Source organism: Apus apus, chromosome 2 (genome assembly GCF_020740795.1).
Source record: "Apus apus isolate bApuApu2 chromosome 2, bApuApu2.pri.cur, whole genome shotgun sequence".
NCBI classification, from domain to species: Eukaryota; Metazoa; Chordata; class Aves; order Apodiformes; family Apodidae; genus Apus; species Apus apus.
In genome coordinates, this window is record NC_067283.1 from 99,212,615 (window position 1) to 99,227,887 (window position 15,273).

Consider the following 15,273-nt stretch of genomic DNA (forward strand, 5'->3'; position numbering starts at 1 on the left):
TTTTTTTTTTTTTTTTCCCTATATTGGTACAGGTATAATGCAGGAGATATCTGCGGATCCTACATAATACTGATTTATTTACCTCAAAGACAAAGTAAATCACCCCAGAGTGATATTTTTAATTATATGTGTCATTTATACGTTAATATTCTTCAGAGCTAATGTTCTGAACAATATAAATCTCCTCTCATGAGATTTCTGAATGGAAGGAACTAGAGTGTGCTCTACAAACATTAGATATGACAACACCATTATGATAGTCTTATTTTTACGTGTCTTTGCAGATGAAGTAAATGCATACAACATATGCCACACAGAAAGTACATGACATAGGGGACACAAAATTCAGACTCCTAGACTCTGTCAGATTAGAATCTTTAAAAAAATGTGCAGAAACTGAATTCTTAGATATAGGAGAAAAAGACTGCCAAAACAAGCAAATAAATGTAAAAGAGTATAAATAAAAATGATGGAAGATATTTATTTTTAAAAATTCAAACAAGATTGTATCACTGCCTACCAGAACATAATGTTTTCAGATTAATAAAAGCAGAATAATGTCTTACATGGGTGGAAGAATCAGAACAGAGTAACATCAACCCTCAAAAATATTTTAACCAGATATCTAATTTAGTTCCTTATTATGTTAGCTCTTCCAGTTTTTGTTGCTGCTAATAATCCCAGGATGTTGACATGTGTACAACTGGTTTCTGCCAATCCAAGCAAACTGTACTAAGCATGCTGTATAACTTACAGTCCCGAGATGCTGACAGACTGGTTCAAGCCAACAAAACATTACTTTCTTTTGCAGCTTCAAAGCCCAAAAGGAGTACACAGAGTTCTGTGAAAATCAGTGGGATGCTGGAAAATTAAGGCACAAGCTAAGCAGTTCCTTACAAAGAAACATCATTCCAGAGGGGATATCACAGATTTAGCTTCAACAAAATATCTGGCAACAAAGTGATTCTGTACACAGGCTGTAAATAATAGGCTGAGAAAGTTTTTCTTAGGGGCCTCAGCCTGTCATCCAGCTGTGTGTTGTTTTTGTGCACCACCAGTGACGTAAAACAGTAATATTTTACTCATGTATATTGTATAGTCTATCTAAACCTGTAACTTGTGCAGGTATTTTCTTGACAAGATAATTGCATCCTTTTGAAATTTTGGTCTTCTGAGACAGCATTCAGAAAATTATTCTGTAATTATACTTCTGTCAATTACATGAGAGTGGAATAAAATATGTCTCTAGTTGCTGTTGCTGAATTTTTGCATGTGTAATTGCACCTCAAAACCCAAAAAGGACGGATACTGTTTTAATTCTTCCAGATTAAAGAAAAATAAATCTTCATTTTGAATAATAGAAAAATAACTTTAAGTCTCTAGCCTCAGGACAATGGGAGATAAACAAAACTAGTGTAGAGCAAAGGTCATCACAGACTGAATGCTGACTGACAGAAAATGTCTGGCTCTGGAAGAAAATTCACAGTACTCTTATGTTCACTAGGATGTTTAAAGTACCAAGAACGATCTTTGTCGGTTCTGCTGTGGGTTCTACTTAAACAGAACAATCCCACTTGGACTCTGCAGATGCCAGCTCCTGCCCGAGCAACCTCTAGACAGGGCTGGTCTCCAGCTCCCCACAGCCTTGCTCTGGCGGCCATAGGCCCAGGCAGGTACTTGATGCCCAAGGCTGGGATTGCCTTAGGGAAGGCCCTGCTCTGATGGCTCAGGGAGCTCTCAGTGTCCTCCCACCACCCAGGACCACCAGCCCTTGAAGCAGCCTGATGGTCTCTCCTTTGGTGTTGCACAGTCTCAGAAGCTCATGCTGATGATGAATGCTCCTGCGGAGAGCTCTTCCACTCTTCTGCCCTTTTGCAACCACGTCCTGTATAGAAGATAGTGAATGCAACGTGGCTTAAGTTCTTAATAACATACTGCAGTGACACTCTTTCAAAAGAAGAAAACTTTTCTTAAGCAGAAAATACACAGAGAGGGATACAATACAGAAATCATAATAGTGACCAGCCAAAGAGGCTGGTTTTCTTTACTACAGTGTCTGTTTTTTATCATAGCTATTACATTAGCACCCCACAATCTACTTGCATCCTGTGGGCTCTACAAATAGAGCACTGCAGATGTTTGCTATTATCCACAATTTAGAAACTATTTCACCAAAGAAAAAAACTCTGGGAAGTAATCACACTCTTAGTCAAAGGGCCCTTGAAGAAGCAAAACTGTCAGAATCACTGCATAGAAATAAAATCTGCTTGTGCGTCTATCTAAAATAATATAACATTGTTCTTATTAAACAAAAATTAATTTATTTTTATTTATTTATTTTCACCATGCAAGCTTCTCACAGCCCATGTTACAGTATGTCTATAAACCCCTTCCATCAGGGTTATAGAAAGGGAGAAAGAAAATACTTAGGTACCTGATGATACCTGGACATATGCAGACTGTGAGCAACAAATTAACCTATTAAAATTCAAGAACACTGGTGTTCATCAAACATAAAGTAACACATAGCTTGCATAAACTAAACGGGATTATTATTGTATGGTTAGTAATATCCATAGGTACTAAAATTACAGTGGTTGGTACTAAGAAGTTATTTACTCACATTTAATCTGACATGGAACCTTAATGTTCTGTTTTAACTGTACAAAATTTTAACCATGGAGTTTCCAAAGAAAGAATAAGGACTTTTCAGAGCAACTATAATTACATTTTGTTCCAATTCTACATGTAGATGTTGCACAGTGTCTTGTTGACAATATTTAACATTTTTTATCGGCAAGGAACCATTGCTAAAGTAACTCTCTTATGTCAAATACTGACATAACTGAACAGTCTGAAATGGAAAAAATAAGTTTACTTCCGAGTGCTAAGAAATTCTTAAACTTTTTTTTTCTTTTTAAAAATCTGATTAAACCTAATAGGAAAGTGTAGTTCTAGTTTAACTTTACATCTGATGTAGATTCAGAGCATATGGGACATGTAAGTAATTCACTCTATACCACTGAGGTGAATTAAGAGAGTGAACATAATGGAAGCTTGCTCTCAGATCCTGGATTCGGCATAGTTCTATCAAGTAAAAAAAGAACTTCCTGCCAAAAAAGTCAATGTAAATTCCATAAGCATTAAATCTTTGGCTGCAACCATCTCCTTCTGTTAAAGAAAAACAAAACTTGCAAATACAGACATTCAGTGTCCTAGACTAGATCTAAAAATCAAGATATAAAAGTAATCTTTGTTTTAATTCCTCTCAATCAAGCCATTAGGAATTCACTGGTAACTTTGTCCTTGTGTCATTTCAAGTTTTTCCCTGTCTCCTTACCCAAACTACAAGGTTCCTATTTGCCAGGCAGCATCAACTGCACAGTAAGAATACTTCTATATTTCTCTGACCACATTGTTACTAATACATTTTTCCTTAAATTACACTACCAGCTATGTTAATTAACATTAACTTAAAACATATTTTGTTTTCTTTTTCTTTCCTCCAATATGCTGAAAAATTTTGCTAGAAAATGATGTGGCTAAGTTGAGGAGAAAATACGGTTGAATAATTCTTTACACTTCCTCTGGATCTCCCAAAAATAACATGAATCTGTTCTGGTTCCTAGAGTCAGAGTGACGCATGAGTTTTCCAGCAGCCATCAGAATAGTGAAAATTAAAGTATAATAAAGCTAAATACAAATCTTGCATATGACAGCTCCTCCTGAAAGTTCCATACAGTTCTTTTGCATTAATTACTCTCTTGGAGTTTCATACTATATCAAACCAGTGTTGCAACATACAGAAAATCATTGCACTAAGGAGAACAAATATTCAAGTATGAAAACTCTCCTCAGCTGAAATGTATTTGTAAGCACAGGCACAAGTCTGATAACTGCTAAATGTAAAAGCAAAACAAAACACCAAAACCAGCCCATAATTTCCAATAAAAAACCCCTGCAATGCGAATTTCATTTCACTAAGTTAAGAGCTGTAAAACAACATTCTAAATTTGGATAAGAATGTTTCTGTTTTACTTATATTTCTTGAAGCGAATAGTGTTCATTTTAGCTGCAAAAAAGTATGTCTTGCACCCACCCTCATCCTGAGTAAAGTATAGATACTCAGAATTTAAAACATAAACATTTTGAAAACAATATAATTTTACTTCATTTAGGTTACAATATGCCAGAATCCCTCCTCCAAATAGTTCTGATAGGGACGATGCAAGAAAAATAGCCATCAACCACAAGAATCAATATCCAGTACATACTAGGTAATATGTACATGTCCTCAATTTAATTTTCAAATTATGTAGTACGGTAAGGTAGGAGGTTCTAAATATAAGTGACCATAAATGATAAAGCAAACTTTAAAGTAAATCAGTAAATCCAGACCAAAAAAAAACAGTTGTGTTTGTGTTTTTTGTTGTTTTTTTTTTTAATATACCCAAAGACCACCAGGTGTCTCTGTATTAAAAGTAATGTAAAAAGAAAATGTCTTTAAAAAAGGTCACCATTTCCAATCCCCCTACCCAAAGGATCAGTTCAAGCTGTTCTAAAAACTAAAAGTATATGGTAAGGTGAAATATTAATATAAGATCAATCAGATTCTGCTGCCAGTGTCAACAGTATTAATACCATCCCAATTCTGTTTTTAATTCCTACTCTACTTCATGTTGTGCCATCCAAAAACTGTAAGGATTCTCATGTAAATAATGGTGAAAACCCCCAAAGTCTAACAGAATGTGTGCAACTATCTGCCCTTCTAATCAGACACAAAATTATTTCACTTTTGAGTTTATCACTACTTTGAATTTAACTATGATGAATGACAACTGTATTACTGGTTTGGTTCATTTTACGAAACAGACTTAGGCTGTACCTACAGGAAGGTACAAAAACAAGTGGTACAAACCCACTATGACTGACGCAGTCACTAAGGGAAGATACTACATGTCAGTACATCTGATTTCTACAATGGAAGAGAAATAAGGAGCACTAATATAAAGTAGTTATAGCTGCACAACATTGCATAATGTCTATTACAGAAGTCAGTACTGAATGATACAGTTCCTGGTATTCTAGCTGGAATGAGCACAGACGTGATTTGTAAAAATGTAACAACACAAAAAGTTTTCAGGAATATGCACTTAACACTTTAAAATTAACGTACTTGTCCTCCCTTCCCCTTCATTGCTACAGTCTATCTGGTTTATGGGAAAAGCTACTTGCATAGCATTTATTTAGATTTTTCTTTTGCTGAACACATCTTTGAAGGTGGTTCTTAAGTGTAAGCACTCTAATTTTAACTGTTCGATAAAAGCTAAATGCTGAGGAGGTGAATAGTCTCAAGGTATGGAACTCCTGTACCTTATTAAAGGAAAAGAAAAATATCTTTCTACACTTTCAAAAATAAGTTTATTTGAATTTTGAAATTACTAAATTAATCCTGGGATGACTACTACTAAAATTAAAATATGCCTTTTCCCACACATTTCACGTAACAGCAAGGAAAACATGAAAAATTGCAAAACATTTTGTAAATGTTCAGAAACTTCATTTTGATGTTTACATGTTTCATGTTCTATAATAGCAAATATATATATAGTAAACAATGTCTAAAGAAGTAAAATGTATATAAAACAAGTATCAAAAAATCCTCCTAACCATCATCAAGAGATACTACTGGTGGCAAAATTAGAAGGCATGTGAATTTCTTGGTTTGCCTTCTTCATTAGATAGAACCTTTTCTCTCTTCAGAATGTCAGGTTCTTCCCTTCCTATCATAAGCTCTTAGAGAACTCATTATCATGTCACTACCAAATCTGTCTCCAAAACTTTGGCCATCTCAGAATGCTCTTCCATCTTCTTCAATGCCTCTTTTTCTTGTTCAAGTACTCATTTTCTCCTTCCTTCCTTCCTTCCTTCCTTCCTTCCTTCCTTCCTTCCTTCCTTCCTTCCTTCCTTCCTTCCTTCCTTCCTTCCTTCCTTCCTTCCTTCCTTCCTTCCTTCCTTCCTTCCTTCCTTCCTTCCTTCCTTCCTTCCTTCCTTCCTTCCTTCCTTCCTTCCTTCCTTCCTTCCTCCCTTCCTTCCTTCCTTCCTTCCTTCCTTCCTTCCTTCCTTCCTTCCCTGCCTCCTTCCCTCCTGTTAAAGCATAATTCCACACATTCCAGTAAAAATAAGTCCACATGGTATAATTTAGATACAGTTACAGATAAGTCTTTTTCCCTTCATTTCACAGTGTGAGGAGAGTGTACAACCTGTACAAGCAAAGTGAAAATCTTGCAACAGCAAAAAAAGTTCTGAGAAGCAGCTTTAGGCAGCCCATGAAGCTTGTATCTTGCCTCTGTTGAACCTCCTCATCTATCAGACTTAAAATAAGAGCTATCTGGGACATCAGGACCATTAAATCTTACTACATGATAGGGATTGGAAGGAGCCTTTGAAACATTATATGTGAACACGCCTGTTCAATTTCCAGTGTTTCATTGATTGCTGATCTCCCTGTAATTCCAACTTTCTCCTGCAGTATTTCCCAGGATTTCAACAATATCTTCTCTGCTTTTTGCTTATTATCCTCTCTCTTTTTTTTTTTTTTTCCTTTTAAATACCTCCTGCTCAGTTTGTTTACCACATAAATCCCCTTTCTTCTCTAATTACCTTTGTTACCTAAATTCCAGTGAGTTTAGTAATCTATTACTTATTTTTTAAATGAAATGTTCGTAGTAGAACTAATACAAACAAACAAACAAAAAACACCCCTTGAGATTTCTCTAGACCTCATCTATCATTATACTATTTCTCTATTTTGCATGTCACATGCTTTTCCCACAATACTTTGTTACTTGACTTCAGTGCAATAACTATATTTTAAATGCTTAGTGCATCTAAGGCACTAAAGCTGCACTAGAAATTGTATAAATAAATATTTCATAGTGTTGTAGATATGGTTGTGCATAAATTTGAGTTACAAAGAAGTAAATATACAGTGTTTCCCACAATTTCAAAATAATATCGTCCAATAATAGTGTACAGGCTTGCAGAAGAAGGCTCACCAAACACAAAAGTTAGAAAAATCATCTTCCATTATTTGCAGAGTGAATAAACTTCAAAGCTGACAAAACAGGCTTAAAGGATATGCAAAGAGCTTCATTCAGATCTATAAAAAAACTATATAAAACGTTCCTTCCACTTGAAAAGTTATTCAAAGCCAACCATGAGCTGCATGGATTTTTCACTGAAGGATTGATTAGGTAAATTGTTTCCATTGTCTCAGTCTAGACAGCAGCTAGATTAGGATCAAAAGAGATGCCAGCTCTTTGGTCAGGCACACAGACACGACTTAGCTAACTGTGGAATACAGGAAGTGAAATGCCTGGAGTAGAAATTCTGCATTCAATGAATAGTTCTCAGTGTTTATCCAATACAGATGCTAGCAACTTACTAGTTCTCCTATTAACAAGGGTGGGGGAGGGGAAAAAAAAAAAAAGAGGTAAAAGTTAAACTCTTGGTAGTAATGCTGCATAATCGTTCAGTCACACACAGACAAGAAAAAGGATACATCCACCATAGACCAAAGTCAGATAGTTTTGAATTCTAATGTGAGCTATGGTATACACTCTCAGGTCTTCGCCTATTTCTCAGACAATTAACCTACACTATGGTAGTTGTTTTTTTCAAAGGGCTGGACAACAGGGCATCATTCGATGACTCCAACATACTAGTTCACTTTTATGCTAGAGAAGAACATGTAGATACATGGATGTGCACACACACACAGAGCAGCCCAAAAGTAAGGCAACTGCAATGTTTTCTGCTTGCAGACCCTACAGTTAGAAAAACAGACTTGGACTCTGAAGTCAGAGGCACTGAATTGTAACTGGAAAAACCTATCCTTCTCAAACAAAGGTTTCAAACTTTTGCATGTACAGCTTAGGAAAGTAACTTCAGTAATGGGAGAAAGGTATAGATAAGAACTTATACTGAAAGAGTCAAAACTGAAAAGAACAGTGGAATCACAGAATGGTTGAGGTTGGAAGGAACCTTCAGAGGTCGTTTGGTCCAACCCCCCTGCTTGAGAAGGGTCACTTACAGCTGGTCATTCAGGACCATGTCCAGGTGGCTTTTGAATACCTCCAAGGTGGAAGACTTGCAGGCAGTGCTCAGTTACCCTCACAGTGACAAAGTGTTTCCTGATGTTCAGAGGCAACCTCCCATTCCAGTGTGTGCCTGTTGCCTCTTGTCCTGTCACTGAGCACCACTGGAAAGAGCCTGGGTGTCTCTTCTTCACACACTCCCTTCATGTATTTATATACATTGAGATGATTCCCATTCTCCAGGCTGAGTAGTCCCAGGCCTGCTTTTACTGAACTTAAAAAAAAAAAAAAGGGTTCCTCAGCTGGATTACATGCCCTTCCAGGACCTGCAGATCTGTACAGAAAGACAGAGAAGCTAGTGAAGGTAGGAAAGACAGTAACAAACTGTAACAGGTTTGAAAGAAAGAGGAAAGCTGAAGCGCACTAGACGAGCACGCAGCAGCAGGGACCACGTTTTTCGCGAACGCGCTGCAGGAGGCTTGCTGACCTAGCAGCGGGAGGGAGAGGGGTGGGGATGAGCTCAATCCACGGAGGACAGCTGGCAACATGACAGGTGCTACACGTTTTTCTGCTGAAACTCACTTTCCAAGGAATCAGACCACTAATTTTCATGAATGAGAGCCCGGCGGGCCCCAGCTCCGGAAACCACGGGGGAAATGGCAACGCCCACTCACCCGGAGTCCCACCACCGTGTCGGGGTGTCACGACTGCCCTCCCCCCGCCTTCAAGGGCGCCTTTCGGCGGCGGGAAGACCCGACACGCAGCGGGTGGGAAACTCCGGCCCCGGGCCGGGCCCCCTCCCCCCGGGCACAACCTCCCCCCGGCCTCCGCGCCTGCGCAGTGCGGCGAGGCCGCCGCTCGCAGGTTCCCCTTCCGGCCGCGCCGGGGCTCCCGCCAACATGGCCGTGCGGGGCGGGCGGCGCTGGCTGCTCTGGGCGGCAGGTGAGCGCCGGGCTGAGGGCTGAGGTGTCCTGGCGAGCGGCGGGGGGAAGAGCGGTGGGCTTCGGAGGCGGGAGAAGGGCCGAGGGGAGCGGCGGGCAGCGCTGCGGCGGGCGGGAAGTGCGGGGCGGCCGAGGCTGGGGGAGAAGCAGGCTGCGGGAGAGGCGGGCTGCGGGAGAGGCGGGCTGCGGTGGCGGGGCAGCGCGGGAGGCGTGAGGGGCGAGGGCGAAGGGCAGGCCGGCGCTGCGGCGGGCAGCGGGCCGGGGTGAGCTCCCCGGTGTGGCTTGAGGGTCGCTCACGGTGCGCTTTTCCTTCCCTCCCAGTGGTTGCGCATGTGGCGGCATCAGGTGCGGGTTTTGTGGTGGATCTAGATGAGTCGTAAGTACTGGGGTGTTTTTCTTTATTACTTAAGCGTTGTCTTGCGTTTTTGTCGGTCGGATGACCCCAGGCTGACAGCTTTGTGCGGGGTCGTCTTGTCAGGAAAGCCACCCTGGAAAAGTTTCTCTTTCTTAGCAGGAATGGCAAAAAAGATCGTGGCCTGCATTAAGTAGATGCATTTAATCAAGCTGTGGAACACTTTATTCTGTAATATATAGATATATATTTTTAACTGTTACCACAGGTATTGTTATCAGAAGCATACTCAGGGTCCCCTGCTCTTTCTTTAAAAGCAAATATATTGGTGGGTTCATGCCTGCCCCGAATAAAAAACGTTTAACCACGTTGTTCATTAGAGTTTGCTGCGTGGCTGCCGCAGGAGTTGGGAGAACGCGTGTCAGTGCATCCATGCACGGCCAGAAGCAGAAGAGAGGAGGAGGCCTGCAGGACTAGTGTATGGCTGCTTGAGGTGTCAGTTATATCCCCTGTGAAATGTGCTTGTATGGTGGGTTGAGCCCTGAGGCTGTAGAGGTGCTGAAATGGGTAGTTGGTAACTTGGCTGGATAGCGTCAGTGTTCGAGTACTGCCTTGCTTTCACGGTTTGATGGCTAATGTACTTGCTGCTCCTAATAAAAACTAACTTTCAAAAAATGAATTAAATTTTTTGTTGGATCAGCAGGTTGAGTTAAAGTTCTACAAAGCAGCACAATTATTAGAACTGGAATGAAATTGAAAGGTGTAGAAAACAGTAGCTGGCAGGGGAGAAGAAGGTGGCATTAGATGGCAGCTTTATGACAAACTTATTGAAACATGCCTCATATTTTCAAGGACTGAAGATAATGAGCCTAACGGAATAAAATAGTGTGTCTGTGCTCCCACATCACATTCCCATATCATGTTTCCAGAAGTCTAGATTTAAATGTAATTGCTGGTTTGGAGTGAAAAACCATAAATCTATAGTAACTTTTTTTTTTAATAGCTGATAAAAAAGATCCTATTTTAGATACATTGGATTTTTCAACTACAAAATGTACAGATTACCTGTATTTGCAATTGTGAATAACAATTAAATGGTGGGTTATTCAGGACAGCTTTGTTTAGGATTTTTTCTTTCTTTTTTAACTAATTTGCATATAGTGAAAAAGGTCTGGAAAACAATTTTTAAAAAATTGCATGCAGTGACTGGTGAAAGCCTCAAGTTTTCGGTTTTGTAGAGACTTAAACTTATTTTTGAGTTTTTGCTGTTGGTGAGAACTTTGGGTTTTATTTGAATTTTGCTGGTTGCAAACAGTGTCTGCTGGCACAAGGTCGCTTTCCAAAGCTTAAAGGTTATAGGAAAACACTAGCAGAGGTACAAGTTACCCAGCATCACTTGGCTGGGCTCTGGAAGGGATCCAGAATAAGAGGTATGATTCCTATCAGCTGATCAAACTGCTGGCTCAGATCAGTACTCATCTTGCAATATTTGCTGACTTGTTCCAGTGTGATAAAGAAGCAGATAAGTAACCTGACTAGAAAAGGGAATATTTTTCTGTCTGTGAGGATGCACTGGTGACTCAGCCCAGGATCAGAAGCTTCAGAAATGGTGCAAGGGGGGGGAAGAAGGGAGGAACAAACAACAGCTGGGTTCATTTAGGGCCCTGGGAATTGTGGCCTTGGTCTTCAATTTTGCTTCATGCTGGTTTCTTTCAACAGTTAATCATTAACTGGGGGGCATGGTTTTAAGTGGAGGTTAAGGCAACATGATAACGTGTCAAATGTTGGGAAGATGTATGTATTTGAGACAAATAAGTATGATTCAGGGATAAGCAACACCTATGCCATCTTTCCACCAGTGTCTTTGTGCCTGTGTCAACTGACAGAGGGAGACTGGGTAGGGCAGGTAAAAAGAGTCTGAAATTTTACACTTAGAAAAAGCACCTTCAGAAAATGTTTAAATACCCATTTGTACAGATATTTCAATTTTTCTTCAAAAGTATCTAGGACTTCCTTAGTATTGTCTCGTAATTTAATCACTGACATTACCAAAATTAGAATGAGTTTAGATAGCTGTTTTTTGTCACACTTCAAATTTAATCAACCTGTGCAGGTTGATTGAATAGGTGCTTGCAAATGAGAGGTACAGCTTGAAGTTTATTGTAGTAGAAACTACAATATTTTTTTATAATATCATAGCCCAAAGTTATTAAATTCCATTGAAATGTTCTGCCTCCAGATGTTTCCTTTCTTTTCTCCTCTTCCTTGCTGTCTTCTGATTTTGTAAGATTTCGGTCTACCATTCTCAGTGGTTAAATGCTCTTAGCAATGTCCCTTAACAGTCATACTGTGACAGGGAGAGGAAAACATTTCATTGTAAATTCTTCCTTTGTAAAACAAAGGTGTTATTCTAAATTGAAGCATGGCCCAGCATCTGATGATTCAGTAGCTGTTTTCTGCCTCTTGCATCATAACCAATTGGGAGTCAGCTGGAACTTCATTAGAGTTCTCAAGAGATGCTAGACTCTTAACTAGTTATTTTATTAGCTCTGTAGCACTCCAGGGTGGTGAAGTAAAGTTTTAGTGCGTTGGTCGACTAAGCAAAAATGCTGCTCTGACGTAGCAGTTTTATGTTAGTTGCTGCAAGTACCTTTTCTGCTGTACGAGCATTGCATCCTTGGTATGCCATCAATAGAAAAGGATTGAATTTACCAGCGAAATGCTGCAATTTGACGTTTCAAACGCTCAGCACTGTAATTGGATTATATTCATGATTCTGAGTTACTTCTTTCAAACAGTAGGCCAGCATCAGTATTTCTTCAAGACCATTATGGACCATTACAAATCTATTCAACTTTAAATAAAGTATAATAAATGTTCTCTGATTCTGCTTACAGCCTATGAGCCATTTATAGGCATGCTGCATATTGGGAATTGATGAGTTGAACTATAACTTTTATTAACTTCTTGTGTAGTTATACATATTTTCATCTCCTTTCAAAATAAGTGTTGCAGTAAGAATGTCATATAATGTATTTTGTAGCATGTGGAATTTCTCCCAGTTCTACTTACTTTTGTGAAGCCTATATTAAAAAAAAAAAATAAACCTTACATTAAAATTCAACTTACTTAATTCTCAACATGGCAATAGTTAAGTAATGTTATAATTTCTATGATCTTGTAGTGACAACAGTTCAGTGAAATGTGTAAACAACATTTCAAGAGGTAACTTTGATTCCTTATGTTCTGTTTTTCTTTTAGAGGACTTAGCATTTAGTGACAGGTTTACACCTAATAAAGCTAGTCAGTTCCTTAAGATGTCATTTCTCTAGCATTAAGAGTATTCAGTAGTACCTGTGTATATGTTTTTTGAACATTTGCGTTCCAATAAGTTGGTTTCTTGTGTGCACCTTTCATAAAAACAAACTGATGCACCTATGGTAGAATGCTGAAGGAAGCTGAACTAAAATTGCTTTTCATGTTAACATTATATATGATTTATTCAATCTACCTTCAATAAAGCTAAGATTAACATTGTAAACCTGTGCTCTAAGAGTCCTTATTAGTTGATCTGTAAAAATACAAGATTTTCTAAACAGTCAACAACAGTATTTAATATAACTAGAGCAGCCTACTTTGTTCCCTTAAATTACGTATTCTTATCAAATATCTTTAATGTGTTTTCTGATTTTTTTACCTTTTTTGTTTGTTTGTTTGGGTTTTTTGTTTGGTTGGTTTTTGTCTTGGCAAATAGTTGTAGAAACCTAGTTGGTGCATTAGTATCATGGGCAGAAGCAGTCTTAATACTGAAAAATAATAATTTCCCCCTTCCTCACACTCCCAAAGAAAGACACTAAATGGAATTCTTGTGTCTGTAGTTTTATACCAACTTAATTGTAGACTTTGCCTGTTCCACACATGCCTTTCGCTTACTTATTTTCAGATATATCATATATTGATTTTGTTTTTTTCCCCTCCTAGGTTTAAAGAAAACCGTAAAGATGATATTTGGCTTGTAGATGTGAGTATATGAGAAAAATGGGAAGACCTGCTAGCAGAAATCAAACCACTAAGTGTAGAATGCTACACTCTGAAGTAAAACTGCTTTGTCATTTGGAAAATAGCTTATACATGATAATGAAAAATTACGTGACATTCATTCTTCTGACAGGATAGATAAGTAATCTGTATTATTCAGGATGAACCAGGAATTTGTCAGACAGAGTACTGGATTCAGACAGGCTTCATCCTGCATTTTACAGTCCTTAAAAAAGGAAAGCAGATTACTGAACACAGTCAAAAGCTGATAACCTCTGTTCAGAATTTTTACTGTTCCATTCTCTAGTTTTACCAGCTAAAATTGTTTTCTACATGTTCAGGACTACAATATCAAATATGTGAGAGGCTTCTTTTACTTTTCCAACATCTTTGGAAAGATTTATTTCCTCTTATTTCAGAGGAAAGGAATTATTAAAAAGATAAAAATATTATCTGTAATTCCCAAATGGTATAATTTAGATTTATGATTTTTGAGTGGGGTAAACAGTATATGTTGTTTCAAAATAGATCAGTAATGTATAGGAAAACAGAATCCAACTTTTTCACGTTGTGACCTGATCTTGTTATGGCAAAACATTGATATCTTCCCTATTAATTTCACTGAGGTGTTGCAGCAAGACATAGGCAGAAAGATTAAGTCTTTCAGCTATGTTTGGCCCTGAGAAAATGGCATCAATTTCACAGTATGCTTGTATAAAAGCAGTTGCAGAAAAACTGAAATCCAGAGGCCAGCTTGGGGTAGTATAGATATATATATATCTACTTGGGAGAAATATTTTTGAAAATAGTCCGAAAGATATTTTAAAAAAATGTTATCACACAGACTATTTTTAAATAAGATATCATATAATAGTACAGCAAGTGAATGGATTCTTTTAAAACTTGTGCTTTTGTATTAAGAGTATCACCAAAACATAAAAGCTGTTTGTCACCTGGCTTTGGAACTAACTTGAAGTTACACCGCTACTGCAAAATAAGCTTCACTCATTTATTTGAGGGTTAATTATATAATCAACTTCTCTCAATTATTTTTTCTTCATTAACTTCTCTCTTTAAAAAAAAAAAATCAAATGTATTTGCTTCTCAGTTTTATGCACCTTGGTGTGGCCACTGCAAGAAACTGGAACCTGTGTGGAATGAAGTGGGTATCGAAATGAAAAACATGGGCTCTCCAGTAAAAGTTGGGAAGATGGATGCAACTTCCTTTTCTAGTAAGTATGGTTGTGAGTAATTTCATGGCAGCCTCTGCTTTGAAATTGTTCTTAAGTTTTTTTCTTTGTCATACTTCTGTGTCACAAATAAATGTATGCAGACAGTCATTGGAGAACTAAAAATGACAACAGGCTGAAGTATGTGTTTTTTATCACACTTGTTTCTGTTTTTGTAGGGAATTCTTCCTGACAAGCATCTTTATGTGGTGCATCTCTTGGTAGCATGCAGTTTTAGGTTCCTTGTATTCGTGGTGGACAAGTAATAAGTCCTTAAGATGTTATACCAAAAGACTACTGAAATCAGCACATTAGTGTTGATCAAATTGTCCTCGGGATTCTCTGTAAATGTCTTACTGAAGAATGAATTTCATTTATTTTAATGCTTTCATTTTTGATGATGCTTTTCATATGTACTCAACTTTTCAAACAAAACCAAAACTTTAGTTATTAGTTTGGGCAGAAATGAGATGTTTGTTGCATGCATAATAGTATTTTAATAGTATTTTCTTAGTTTTAGCATCCTTGTTTATTGTCATTTTGCCTGTGTTCAAGTAGGAAGATATTGAAGAGGGAAGGCATAGGGAGCAGTGGGGCCCAGGTGATACCTGTAT

The 15,273-nt window shown here is 38.2% G+C and overlaps 1 protein-coding gene and 1 long non-coding RNA gene across 3 annotated transcripts in view; one reads left to right on the forward strand and one right to left on the reverse strand.

Moving 5' to 3' along the window:
- Positions 1-457: 457 nt before the first annotated feature.
- On the reverse strand, positions 458-8,867 carry LOC127380561 (uncharacterized). Of its 2 annotated transcripts, none has more exons than XR_007888522.1 (2): positions 8,774-8,867; positions 458-1,885 (listed from the first exon to the last, which is right to left on the reverse strand). It is a non-coding gene; the product is annotated as an uncharacterized LOC127380561 (long non-coding RNA). The 2 variants fall into 2 exon arrangements; XR_007888523.1 differs by lacking the exon at positions 8,774-8,867 and adding an exon at positions 8,682-8,764.
- TMX3 (thioredoxin related transmembrane protein 3) overlaps positions 8,741-15,273 on the forward strand; it is a 28,947-nt gene continuing 22,414 nt past the window's right edge. Inside the window, exons 1-4 of the mRNA XM_051609710.1 lie at positions 8,741-9,041; positions 9,362-9,416; positions 13,374-13,413; positions 14,539-14,662. Coding sequence (XP_051465670.1) covers positions 8,756-9,041; positions 9,362-9,416; positions 13,374-13,413; positions 14,539-14,662 — 505 coding nt within the window. The 5' untranslated portion in view covers positions 8,741-8,755. The remainder of the gene's footprint in view (positions 9,042-9,361; positions 9,417-13,373; positions 13,414-14,538; positions 14,663-15,273) is intronic.